This window comes from Zingiber officinale, chromosome 1A (assembly GCF_018446385.1).
Source record: "Zingiber officinale cultivar Zhangliang chromosome 1A, Zo_v1.1, whole genome shotgun sequence".
Lineage (NCBI taxonomy): Eukaryota > Viridiplantae > Streptophyta > Magnoliopsida > Zingiberales > Zingiberaceae > Zingiber > Zingiber officinale.
The window spans coordinates 13,426,401-13,439,146 of record NC_055987.1 but is presented as its reverse complement, the minus strand read 5'-3'; the positions used below and the strand labels follow the sequence as shown (position 1 = coordinate 13,439,146).

The following is a 12,746-nucleotide window of genomic DNA, read 5'->3' as shown; positions in this document are numbered from 1 at the left end:
AGGTCCCCTCATCTTTTTGACCGACAATCTCCAAACATTTATGTCAACTCGTTCGTTGATTGATAACTTGACCATCCATTAGACTCATAACTAGTTTGGAACCAACGGTTTGATAGATCGGAATCATCAGGTCGATGGTTCCTGAGGTCGACCCTCAACCTTAACTGTTCAAGACGATTACGATTCACTGTTTGGAACTGCTGGTTTATGATTCATGCATGATTCATCAAAGTTTGTCACGGTTCAATATATATATATATATATATATATATATATATATATATATATATATATATAGCTTGAATTTATTAAGAATAATTATATAATAAAAAATTATTAATTTGTTATTAAATAAATAATTAATATATAAAATTATTTACTGATTTAGTAAACGATTATAAATTAATTCTCTTTTTTTTGCAATTATTAATAATAATATAGCAAAAGAAACTAAAAATAATAATAACTATAGTCTAGTTGGTTAGGATATTTAGTTATAATCTAGATGTTTAATCTCAGTTTAAAAATAAAACCAAAATCAAATTGAATATTTAAAATAGAAAAGGGGAAAGTAGTTAATTTGGACCCGAACCATAACCGGTCCGACACCCCATAGGACCAGTTACGATTTTGGCTTAAGAACCGGGTCACCGAATAACCGATCCATTGACTCGGTTATCAGATCATATCCATGGTCAAGTCCATCATGCATAGTATTGGACCGGGACAGAGGAGATTCTCAAAATATAAATATTCATTTATTTTCAAGCACCAGTAAATCCAATAATGAAACATTCGACATATATAACACATTCTGCATAGCTGCCGTTACAAGTGAGTAGTGACAACCAACGAATGACAGACCAACTTTTGTGCTTATGAGATCACAGATCCAAAATATAAATATTCAATTGAATTTGTTTTCCAAATTAAGTTCATCAAATCCTAGCATAACTCAATAAAACCGCTAGGAGACAAATACACGATGGACCAATATAACAGAACGGTGCAGACGTCGAGGGCGGAGCCACTCGATAGCCTACACGGGTTTTAGCATGGGGGCTGATGAAGTTGAGGAAGAACCGTAGCTCGGATTTGTGATGTGAAAAAGGAAAAATATAGAAAGAGACAGTAGCAGTTACAATTAATTTCGATGCTTTGGATCTTACACTACAAGCGCGCGTTGTATATAAATTACACGAATACGAAGCTTACAATTATAACTTTAAGCTTCTTCCATCGTCATCTTGTACACGGCGGCACGCCTATTAATTAGGCTAAAAGCATGCAAGTTAAGTTAGTTACACACGATCCTGAGAGCCAACTGCACCCGAGCAAACTCTATCAATTTGTCGATCTCATCCGCGCCGATGAAGCCATCTCCGTTGGCGTCGGCATACTTGATCCCTCGCTTCCCCATGCTCCATCCTTTGAGACGCCCGAAGATGCTGGTGATCGCCCTTCGCAGCTCCTCACCGCTTATCCGACCGTCCTTGTCGACGTCAAACCTCCTCAGCCACTCTTTGAACTCATCCACCGTGACGACGTCTTCAACTAAGGCCTTGCCGCCGGCGTATCCGCTGGGCTTGATGGCCATATTCCTGCAATGCTGCAGTTTTAGTAACAAGCAGGAAGCAGTTTATAGGAAGCATGAGCGAGAATTCTATGGGCATTCTATCCAGAATCATGTAAAGTGATGGATGACACACTCACTTTGGAACCCCATTGAAGTACCAATAATTTAGCTAGGACTTTTTTCCTTTTCTTCGTATCAAACCTTGGAAAAGAGGCATATATATAAAAGAGAGCATAAATAAGTGGGTCACGTTCGTAGAGAAAAGTTCAAAAAAGCAGAGAAACTCTTAAAGAAAATAAAAATTAATCAGGTTAGTAACGTTGACAACATGAATATCCTATCGCTGCATCATAGTCCCGGGGGCAACAACGATCAATGATAAATTTTATTATTCATTAATATTTATCCCTAAGAAATACATCTAATGTTCGATATATGTGGATGGAAAAGAGGTGAAAGAGGGAAAAAAACTCCATTATGAATGAGATTTTAGTTCTACATTGTGAGTTTTAAAGCATATTGGTTGGTTTATATTGATTCACATGTATTGATAATGTGAACAAATACATCGAAAGAGACTCTCTTTCACGCATGAATGCGCATGACTTACAAATCCAAGGTCCGAATTATACTAAGCCAAGTTGATTGGTGTGTGAACACGATAATGAAATGTTTGTAAGAAAGGACTAAGTATGGCTATTCAAGCTCAATCTAATGGGTATTAGGCCTAAGATAAATGATCTTCCATTACATTTCAAGGACTACTAGAGTTAATGTGAGGGAAAACTGTTTTAACAACTAACTACCTTTTAAATAAGGTGTCCCGAAAGAAAAATAAATAAGAGTCCTTATGAGTTATGGAATGAAAGACAATCGTCCTATAAATAATTACAAATATAGGGGGTCTTGCCCAAATTTTTTGTGCTTGCTCTGAAAAAGATTAAGATAGGACCAAAGACTGTTGATTGCGTATTTATTGGATATACACGTAACAGTGAATCACAAAAATCAGATATACACAAGAATTTGATAATAGGATCAAGAAGTACCTCGTTCTTCAATAATGTGTTTCCATATAAGACCCGAGAGGAAGTTACCTCCTCAAAACGGGCATATGAAACATAAGGTGAAGATGATGATGAGGAACCAATTGAGGTTAAGTTTAAACAGAGTAAAAGAGCTCAGGTGAAAAAAATCTTATGGAATAAATTTTATCACTTTCATGTTGAAAAGTGAACCCTGTAGTTACTTAGAAGTAGTAAGCTCTTATGATATATCTCATTAGAGAAAGGTAATTGCATCTGAGATAAAATCTATCTTGTAAAATCACACTTGGGAACTTGTTAATCTTCCTTCAGGAAGTAAACCACGAGGTTGTAAATGGATCTTCAAGAAGAAAATAAAGTCAAATGACATAATTAATAAGTATAAGATTAGATTGGTAATCAAAGGATACCGACAACTAAAAGACCTTGATTACTTTGATACGCATTCTCCAGCATCGAGAATAACTTTCATTAGAGTATTGTTGGTTATAGTCACTCTACAGAATCTCAAAATACATCAGATGGATATAAAGATAGTCTTTTTAAATGAGAATTTAGAAGAAGAAATCTACATGAACCAACCTTAGGGGTTTTCTATACCAAGACAATAAAACAAGATTTGTAGATTGATGAAGTCATTATATGATTTGAAATAAACACCAAAGCAGTGACATAAGAAATTTGATAATGCTATAAAAGAATGTGGATTCAAGATTAATAAATGTGATAAATGTATCTACATGAAAGCCACAAAGAATGACTATTTCATTTTGTGTCTATATGTAGGTGACATACTTATTATTGAGAGTAATGATAAAATAATCAAATCTACTAAAGATATGTTGACCTCAAGATTTGACATGAAAGACATGAGCCCAACTGATGTGATTTTAGGAATTAAAATTCTTAGAATAACAGAATAACTTGTTTTTAGTCAGTCTCATTACGTAGACAAAATTTTTAAGAAATTCACTAAGGGTGATACTACATTGACATAAATGCCAATAGATACGAGTCAACATCTATCGAAAAATTAAGATAAAAGTATCTTTCAGATAGAGTACTCTCGAGTGATTGGAAGTCTGATGTACCTGATGAGTTGTACACGACCAGACTTGGCATACGCAGTAAGTAAACTGAGTAGATACACAAGTAATCTCGATATTGAGCACTGAAAGGGATAACAAAAGTACTGAGGTACTTAAGATATACTCATGAATATGGATCACACTATACAAGATATCCTACTATGATCAAAGGATACAGTGATGCGAGTTGGATATCTGATATAAAAGACTTTAAATTTACAAGTGGATATATGTTCACTATTGGAGGTGCAAGAATTTCCTAGAAATCTTCTAAGTAAACTGTTATAACCATATCCATGATGAAATCTGAGTTTGTAGCTCTTAACAAATGCGGTGAAGAGGCTGAATGACTATGACAATTCTTATAAGATATTCCGAGATGGTCGAAACCTGTACCGACAATTTGCATTTATTGAGATAGTCAATCAGTAATTAGTTAGGCACAGAGCCATTTGTATAATGGTAAGTCTAGACATTTATGTCATAGACATAATACTATTAGACAACTACTCTCAATGGGAGTTATCACTGTTGACTATATGAAGTCAAATGATAACCTAGCAAATCTGTTAATCAAGGGGTTAAATAGAGAGTTAGTTGCAAGCTCATCGCGAGGGATAGGCTTGATGCCGATGAGAAATGTTGGTGCAAAGGAAATCCAAAGAATTATGTTCAAAGGGACAACCTAATGTTGGACCGTGAGATTCGATAGAGGGGGAGGGGTGAATATCGATAAACAAAATCGTTCGAAAAGAGTTACGCACAGCGGAAATAAAAGGAAATGCTAACACAAGCTGGTTTTACTTGGTTCGGAGCCTGTGTCGACTCCTACTCCAAGGCCCGCACACAAGGGTGCTTTCGGTGGGCAATCACTAGCAATTCGAAAATTGTTACAAATTAAAGTACATGAATGCTAATGGAAATAAAGCAAATACCGACAAGAATTTAACCAAACAGGGAAGGAGCGTGTTGTCGGAGCTTTGTTAGCGTCGCAGGAGCGCAGAGCAACAGAGCAAGCAGTAGAAGACTTTCTTTCAGTTGTTGTATTGAAGCTCCTCTCTGACCCTCCTTTTATATGAGGCTCGGGGCACCCCGGATCTCTTTCGAGCGCCCTGGTGAGACGTGGCAGGTCCAAGTAATGAGCTCCACGTGGCGATGCGTAATCTAGATAAAATTCACCTCCCGGGCGCCCGGACCACCTTTCTCCAGAAGATAGCTTTCCTACAAGACAAGGTTAGTCCGAGGCAAATAGATAAGGTATATCCTGCAAAACAAAGTGTTAGCACAGTTTATAGGTTTAATATAAAAAGTATGACTTAGATTCCGTCTTTCCGAGACCGGAATCTAGTCACGATCTCGACTTGGATATCCGAAATGGATCTAAGCCGGATCGACGCCTAATGTTCCCTTCCCGGGAACGCGTCCTCACAGTCACTCCCCTCCAGTGACTTACCTTACTTACCTGCCAGACGTCCGGTCAGCCCTTCGACCCGTCTGGACTTCTCGCCAAGTGTCCGGTCAGCCCGTCGACCCGCTTGGACTTCTCGCCAGCTATCCGGTCAGTCCGTCGACCTAGCTGGACTTCTCGCCAAGTGTCCGGTCAGCCCGTCGACCCGCATGGACTTCGTGCCAGACATCCGGTCAGCCCGTTGACCTATCTGGACTTTGTCTGCACACTCGGTCAGAGTGTTAGATCACAACAAACCTAACTTAACCCGATTTGTCATTCATCAAAACCTGAGTTAGACCGTTAGTGCTAACCGCACCAACAATCTCCCCCTTTTTGATGGAATGACAACCTGATTAAGTTAGTAAAAATATACGAGAAAAAGATTAAACATTTTGTTCTAGCATGAGGTTTAAGTTAGTTTTTAATTTTGTTTTTCTAACTTAACCACCTATCCCTCCCCCTTTGGCATTCATCAAATAAGGAAGACAAATTAACCATTCAACAGTACAGAATAAAAAACTGTAGGAGGCTTTTGTTTCTTAACTCTTGTAAATTAACTAAGGTTTTAAAATAGCTAAATTAGCAACATAACTTAGTATTTTAGCACATTTTGAATAATTTTAAGATTAAATTTTCAAAGTAAGTTTCTATTTAAAATCAAAATTTCATGGTTTAAAATTTTCAAAAATCAGTTTTCAAAACCTTAGTTTGTAAAATCTAATTTAAAAATTTACGTTATAGAAGCTAGTATTCAAAAGCAGATTAACAAAACGTAAGTTTCCAGATAAAAAATTTCAAATCTAATTCTATTTTTCAAAACTGATTAAGATTTTTCAGTACTAAGTTTGTTAAATTTACTTTTCGAAACTAATTAAAATTTATTTTTCAAGTCTAAGTTTGCAAAATCCATATTTTCAAAATGAGGTGAAGTTTAATTTTCAAATCAACCTTTAAAGCTAGATCCAATTATTGTAATTTGTGCCAATAAACTTGTAAAGTTAAAACACTGTTTTAAACATAAGCTTTATAAAGATTATTTTGCAAAAGTAAGATTTTCAAAACCAAACACAAATATGAGACTAAATAATTCTCCCCCTAAGCCTGACATCTAAAATAGCTGTCTAATCAATTAGTTACTTACTGACTATCAGAAGATGGCAGCTTTCACTTGGTTAATCAAGTTAAGTTCATTGTGATCAGTTAGTGGTTGACTAAACTGAATAATTTAACTTGATTAATGTAGGTTTTGTATTTAACGCCCAGACTTATATCGATGTACTGACATAAGCATCTTAAGTCTAGGCAATTGGCCTATACATCTCACCCCTTTATAAGTTTGTCAATCACAAGCAAGGTAATCCTAGGGTGTTGGTGAGATGTTCAAATGCTAGTCCTAGGGGAACATGATTTCTAAGGGAATTTTTCTAGTCTAAGGCTAAAGTTGTTTTGAAATTCTAAAAGTTGGAAGGTTTTAAAACAAATGAAAACAAATTTAACCTAGAATTTTAAAGCAATCAATTTGAAAACAATTTTGAATTTAAAAATCCTAGTCTATTAAACACATTCCTAACTGTCTACGCAGATTGCTAAATTCACTTTCAAGGAGTGGTTTTGTGAATATGTCAGCTAAATTGGATTTGGACTCAATGTATTTGAGTTCAATGTCCCCTTTAGTAACATGATCCCTGAGAAGTGATGTCTAATTTCAATATGTTTAGTTCTGGAATGATGCACTGGATTTTTTGTTAGGTTGATTGAGCTAATGTTGTCAATTAAAACTTTGACATTTGTGAGGTTCAAGTTGAAGTCTTTTAGGGTGTGCATCATCCATAATAATTGTGTGACACACTCTCCTATTGCTATATATTCTGACTCAGTTGTAGAAAGGGCAACACAATGTTGCTTTCTACTAAACCAGCTGACAAGTGATGGACCTAATAATTGACATCCGTCACTTGTGCTTTTGCGGTCTAACTTGCATCCAGCATAATCTGAGTCAGAGTACCCTATTAATTCAAAGCTATTAGTCCTAGGATACCAAATGCCTACATTTGTTGTTCCTTTAAGGTATCTAAAGATTCTTTTGACTTGAGTCAGATGGGATTCTTTAGCACAGGTTTGGTATCTCGCACACATACTTACTGCAAATAAGATATCTGGTCGACTTGCAGTTAAGTATAGTAGGCTACCTATGGCACTCCTATAATGTTTTAGATCAACTGGTTTTCCATTGGGATCATCATCTAGGATTGTGTTTACTGTCATAGGTGTTTTCATCTCTTTGGTGTTTTCCATTTCAAATTTCTTAAGTAATTCCTTAGTATATTTTTGTTGATAAATGTAGTTACCTTCGTTCGTTTGTTTGATTTGTAACCCTAAAAAGTAGGTTAATTTGCCTACCAGACTCATTTCAAACTCGTGTTCCATTAAGCTTGTAAATTCATCTAGGAAATCTGAATTTGTTGAACCAAAGATTATGTCATCTACATAAACTTGTGCTATAAAGATATCTTCCTTTATTGTTTTGACAAATAAGGTTGGGTCAATTTGTCCTTGGTTAAATCCTTTAGATATTAGGTAAGATGTTAATCTTTCATACCATGCCCTAGGTGCTTGTTTAAGTCCATATAAGGCTCTTTTTAATTTATAGACATAATCAGGATGTTCTAGACTCTCAAACCCAGGTGGTTGTCCTACGTAGACTTCTTCCTTTATTAGTCCGTTTAGGAATGCTGACTTAACATCCATTTGATATAGTCTAAACCCTTTGTATGCTGCATAACTTAGTAGCATTTTAATGGATTCCAGTCTAGCTACTGGGGCATATGTTTCATCGTAGTCAAGTCCTTCTACTTGACTGAACCCCTTAGCAACTAGCCTAGCTTTATTTCGTGTAATTTCTCCAGTTTCACTTAATTTGTTTCTAAATACCCATTTGGTTTCTATTATTTTTTTATTTTTGGGTGTGGTACCAAGTCTCAAACTTCATTTCGCTCAAATTGAGCTAATTCTTCTTGCATAGCTATGACCCAGTCTGGGTCAAGTAGTGATTCAGCTATGGTTTTGGGTTCAAGTTTTGAAATTAAAGATATTTGACTTAGATTTCTGAAGGATGATCTAGTTTGAACTCTAAGATCTGGGTCACCAATTATTTGATCAGTTGGATGATTTGGGTTGACTCTTATAGTTCTAGGGGGTTGACTTTCCTGAGGTTGTTCTTCCTCTTCAGGACTTAGAGTTTGGTTGATTCCTTCAGAATTATTATTTTGTTGAACAAAATCAATTGGTTGAAGTTGTGTTTGTTCTGGGTTTTGTTTGGATTCTTCAAATTTCACATTAGTGGTTTCTTCAATTCTTAAGGTTACCTTATTGTAAACCCTATAGCCTCTACTTTTTAGGGAGTAGCCTAGAAAGATTTCATTTTCAACTTTAGAGGTGAATTTTCCTAAGTGTTCTCTTGTGTTTAGGATAAAAATGGGACACCCAAATACTCTAAAGTATTTTATATTAGGTTGTTTATTATGATAAACTTCAAAAGATGTTTTGTTATGGATTTTATTTAGTGTTGTTATGTTTTGTACGTAGCAAGTGGTACTGGCAGCTTCTGCCCAAAAGTATTTAGGTAGGTTATATTCATTTAACATTGTTCTAGAGGCTTCAAGTAAGGTTCTATTTTTCCTTTCTACAATCTCATTTTGTTGGGGGGGGTTTTAGGACACGAAAATTCATAATGGTAGCCATTTTCAAGACAAAATTTGTTGAAATTATGATTTTTGAATTTTCCCCCATTATCACTTCTAATTCTTTTAATTTTAAGGTTCTTTTCATTTTCAACTTGTTTACAAAAGTTTGTAAAAATTTCAAAAGTTTGGTCCTTATTTTTTAAGAATTTTACCCAGGTGAACCTAGAGTAGTCATCTATTATCACTAAACAGTATAGACTTCCATTTATTGATTTGACTCCATGGGAGTCAAATAGGTCTAAGTGTAATAGTTCTAGTATTGAGTTGGTTTGTGATTGATTAGTTGGTTTGTGGGTGGATTTTGTCTGTTTACCTTGTTGACAAGCATTACATATGGTTGAGTCTAAGTTAGGTAATTTTGGTAGACCTCTAACTAATCCATTTAGTTTACTTATATTTCTAAAATTTGTGTGTGACATCCTTCTATGCCATAACCAGGTTTCTTCTTTTTGTGTTAAGTGACACTCAATTAAAGAAGTGGTTAAGTTGATTGCATAGATGTTGTCTTTTCTAAACCCTTTTAGGCTTATGTTAGGGTTGTCTAGATGTTTGATTAAGCATTCTGTAGCTAAAAACCTAACCTTATACCTAGTATCACACAGTTGACTGATACTCAAGAGATTATATTTGAAATTTTCAACAAGTAAAATATTTGTAATAATAAAGTCAATTTTTAGTTCTATGTTACCTATACCAATTACCTTGAGTTTGTCATTGTTCCCAAAGGCAACTGTTCCTAGGCTTTTGTAGGTGAGTTGAGTAAATTTTGTGTGATCTCCAGTCATGTATTTGGAGCAACCACTATCTAAAATCCACTTAGTTTCCTACAATAGGTAGGAATTGGGGTTAGTCTAACTATTGAAAAAATGTATCAATAAATTTTTAAGTTAAAGTATTTAAGTTTCAATTTAACATAAACTTTTTAAGTTAAAGAAAATTTGAGTTTTAAAAATAAATTTTTAAGTTAAAAAAAATTTTAAGTTTAATTTTAAAGATTTTTTAAAAAAATTAAGTATAATTTTTAAAATAAATTTTTTAAGTTAAAAAAATTTAAGTTTAATTTTTAAATGAATTTTTAAGTTAAAAAAAATTTAAGTTTAATTTTTAAAATGAATTTTTAAGGAAAAAAATTAAGTTTAATTTTTAAAATGAAAAAAATTTTAAGTTTAATTTTTAAAATGAATTTTTAAGTTAAAAAAATATAAGTTTAATTTTTAAAATAAATTTTTTAAGTAAAAAAATTTAAGTTTAATTTTAAATGAATTTTTAAGTTAAAAAAATTTTAAGTTTAATTTTTAAAATGAATTTTTAAGGAAAAAAAATTTAAGTTTAATTTTTAAAATGAAAAAAATTTAAGTTTAATTTTTAAAATGAATTTAAAAAAATTTTAATTTTAATTTTTAAAAAAATTTGAGTTTAATTTTTAAAATAAATTTTTAAGATAAAAAAAATAAGTTTAATTATGAAAAAAAATTTAAGTTTGATTTTTAAAATAAATTTTAAAAAAATTAATTTAATTTAATTTAATTTTAAATTTAATTTAATTTAATATTTTATTTTATTTAATTTAATTTAATTTAATTTAATTTAATTTAATTTAATTTAATTTATTTTAATTTTAATTTAATTTTAATTTTAATTTTAATTTAATTTAATTTAATTTAATTTAATTTTAATTTTAATTTTAATTTTAATTTTAATTTTAATTTTAATTTTAATTTAATTTTAATTTTAGTTTTAATTTAATTTTAATTTTAGTTTTAATTTTAATTTTAATTTTAATTTAATTTAATTTAATTTTAGTTTTAATTTAATTTAATTTAATTTTAATTTTAATTTAATTTAATTTAATTTTAATTTTAATTTTAATTTAATTTAATTTAATTTTAATTTCAATTTAATTTTAATTTAATTTTAATTTAATTTTAATTTAATTTTATTAATTTAATTTCTTAGTCATCTCACCCGATCTATGTTTTCAATCAGGGAATCCTATAATTTTGTGAGATAAATTAGGTTCAATTTTAAGGTTTGTTTTTAACTTGTGTTAGATTCAGGTTTAGCTTTGGGTTCAACAAATAGGCGTACTCTGGATAAACTTCTGGGCTATGGTGAGTCACTCGGACATCATTAAAGTAATCATGCCTTCGAGGTTTTCCAAATAGTCCTATCCATTGGACTTAGTACAAAACCTTGGTCTAACTAGTTAGGATTCATTAAGGGTAGGTTCGGTCAGTTCCACTTAGCCAGATGCACCAGGTCGAAGTCATATCTTCCTAGACATGCATATACTAAGCTTCCCTAACGTACTATCATCCAAAACTTCACCAGTACCATTTTTCAAGTTAAACTTAAACCCTCTTTAACTAGTCCTAATTACCCTGTCGGGTAGGTTGGTTGAAGTTACCCTGCCGGGTAGGTTAGTTTTGGAGGTGTCGGCTATTCTGGAGCCTCCCCCTGAATTAATGACCATTAATTTAATTTTTGTTCTTTGATTTATGTCTATTTCTTTTATAATTAAAATTAACTTGGTGATAGTCTAATTTTTTATGGGTCTTAGATTTTGAGTTGTTTGATTTAGGTTTGTATTTTGGTTTTGGTTTATTTGAATTTATATAATATACTTTTTCTTTAGGTATGTAGAATTGGTTAAGTCCTACTTGCGTTGTGAGACACGCTTTCGGAACCCAAGCTTTACGTGTTGGTTTGTGTTGGGTTATTAATGATTTAAAGGTTTTAGTCGAACTTGATTTATAACCAAGTCCAGTTTTGTTGTAACTTGCTTTTTTATTGTTTAAAATTAAATCTAAGTTTTTGGACCTCGTTGTGAATTTTTCTAGTATTTCCTTTAGATTATTAATTTCTATTTTTAGTGTTAGATTCTCCTTCTCAAGTGTTAGATTTTGAGTTGGACTTGAGTTTTTGATTTGTTCCTTGAGGTCTTGATTTTCCTTAAGGAGTGATTTATTTTCATTTTCTATTTTTACTAATTTATTGTTTAAGCAGGAAATAATTTTAAAAAATTTTCTATTTAGATTTCGGCATACCTCTTCGGAACCTTCGGAAACAAGTATGGACTCGTGGCTCGATTCGGGTTCGGATCCGTCTTCCGATTCATCCTCCGATTCTTCTTCACGGGCCATCAGCGCGAGGTAACTCTGGTTCTTTTGTTCTTCGGCTTCCGATTCGTCCGATGAAGTGTCGTCCCATGTTGCTTTGAGCGCCTTCTTTTTGGTTAGCTTTGGTTTGTCGTTCTTCAATTTCGGGCACTCGTTCTTGTAGTGGCCCTTTTTGTTGCAACCAAAGCACGTTACGCTTCTTGAATCGATTGGATAGTTGATCTTCTAAAGGTCCTTTTTGCGGAAGCTCCTTTTTCTCATGGTGAACATCTTCCTTACCAGGTTCACCAGGTGTTCTTCGTCTTCAGAGTTCTGATCAGAGTCTTCTTCAGGTTCAGTCTTGTTCTTCTTTTCTTTTGAGGAACCTGCAAATAAGGCTACACCTTTCTCGATCCCGGCGTTAGTTTGCGCATGCAGTTCTAATTCACAGAAGAGTTCATCTAGTTTTAATTTTGATAAATTTTTAGAAATTTTGTAGGCATCCACTATGGATGCCCACAAGGAATTACGCGGAAAGGCGTTTAGGGCGTACCTTATCAGATCCCTATTTTCCATCTGGTGGCATATCGCATGGAGTCCGTTGAGGATGTCCTTGATCCTCGCGTGTAGCTGACTCGCCGTTTCTCCTTCCTGCATTTTTATATTAAATATTCTATTTAATAGTAAATCCCTTTTCGTTACCTTGGCGTCGCTGGTTCCTTCTAGCAGCTCGATCAATTTGTCC

At 33.1% G+C, this 12,746-nt stretch overlaps 1 protein-coding gene across 1 annotated transcript; it reads right to left on the bottom strand.

Moving 5' to 3' along the window:
• Positions 1–1,214: 1,214 nt before the first annotated feature.
• On the bottom strand, positions 1,215–1,607 carry LOC122000132 (calcium-binding protein CML37-like). The gene has a single exon (XM_042554659.1). The coding sequence runs from the start codon at positions 1,595–1,597 to the stop codon at positions 1,298–1,300; it is 300 nt and encodes a 99-aa protein (XP_042410593.1). The 5' UTR covers positions 1,598–1,607; the 3' UTR covers positions 1,215–1,297.
• Between the last annotated feature and the right edge of the window lie 11,139 nt (positions 1,608–12,746).

Coding starts and splice junctions, on each gene's coding strand:
- LOC122000132 (XM_042554659.1), bottom strand. CDS start 1,597: ATGGCCATCAAGCCCAGCGGATACGCCGGCGGCAAGGCCTTAGTTGAA.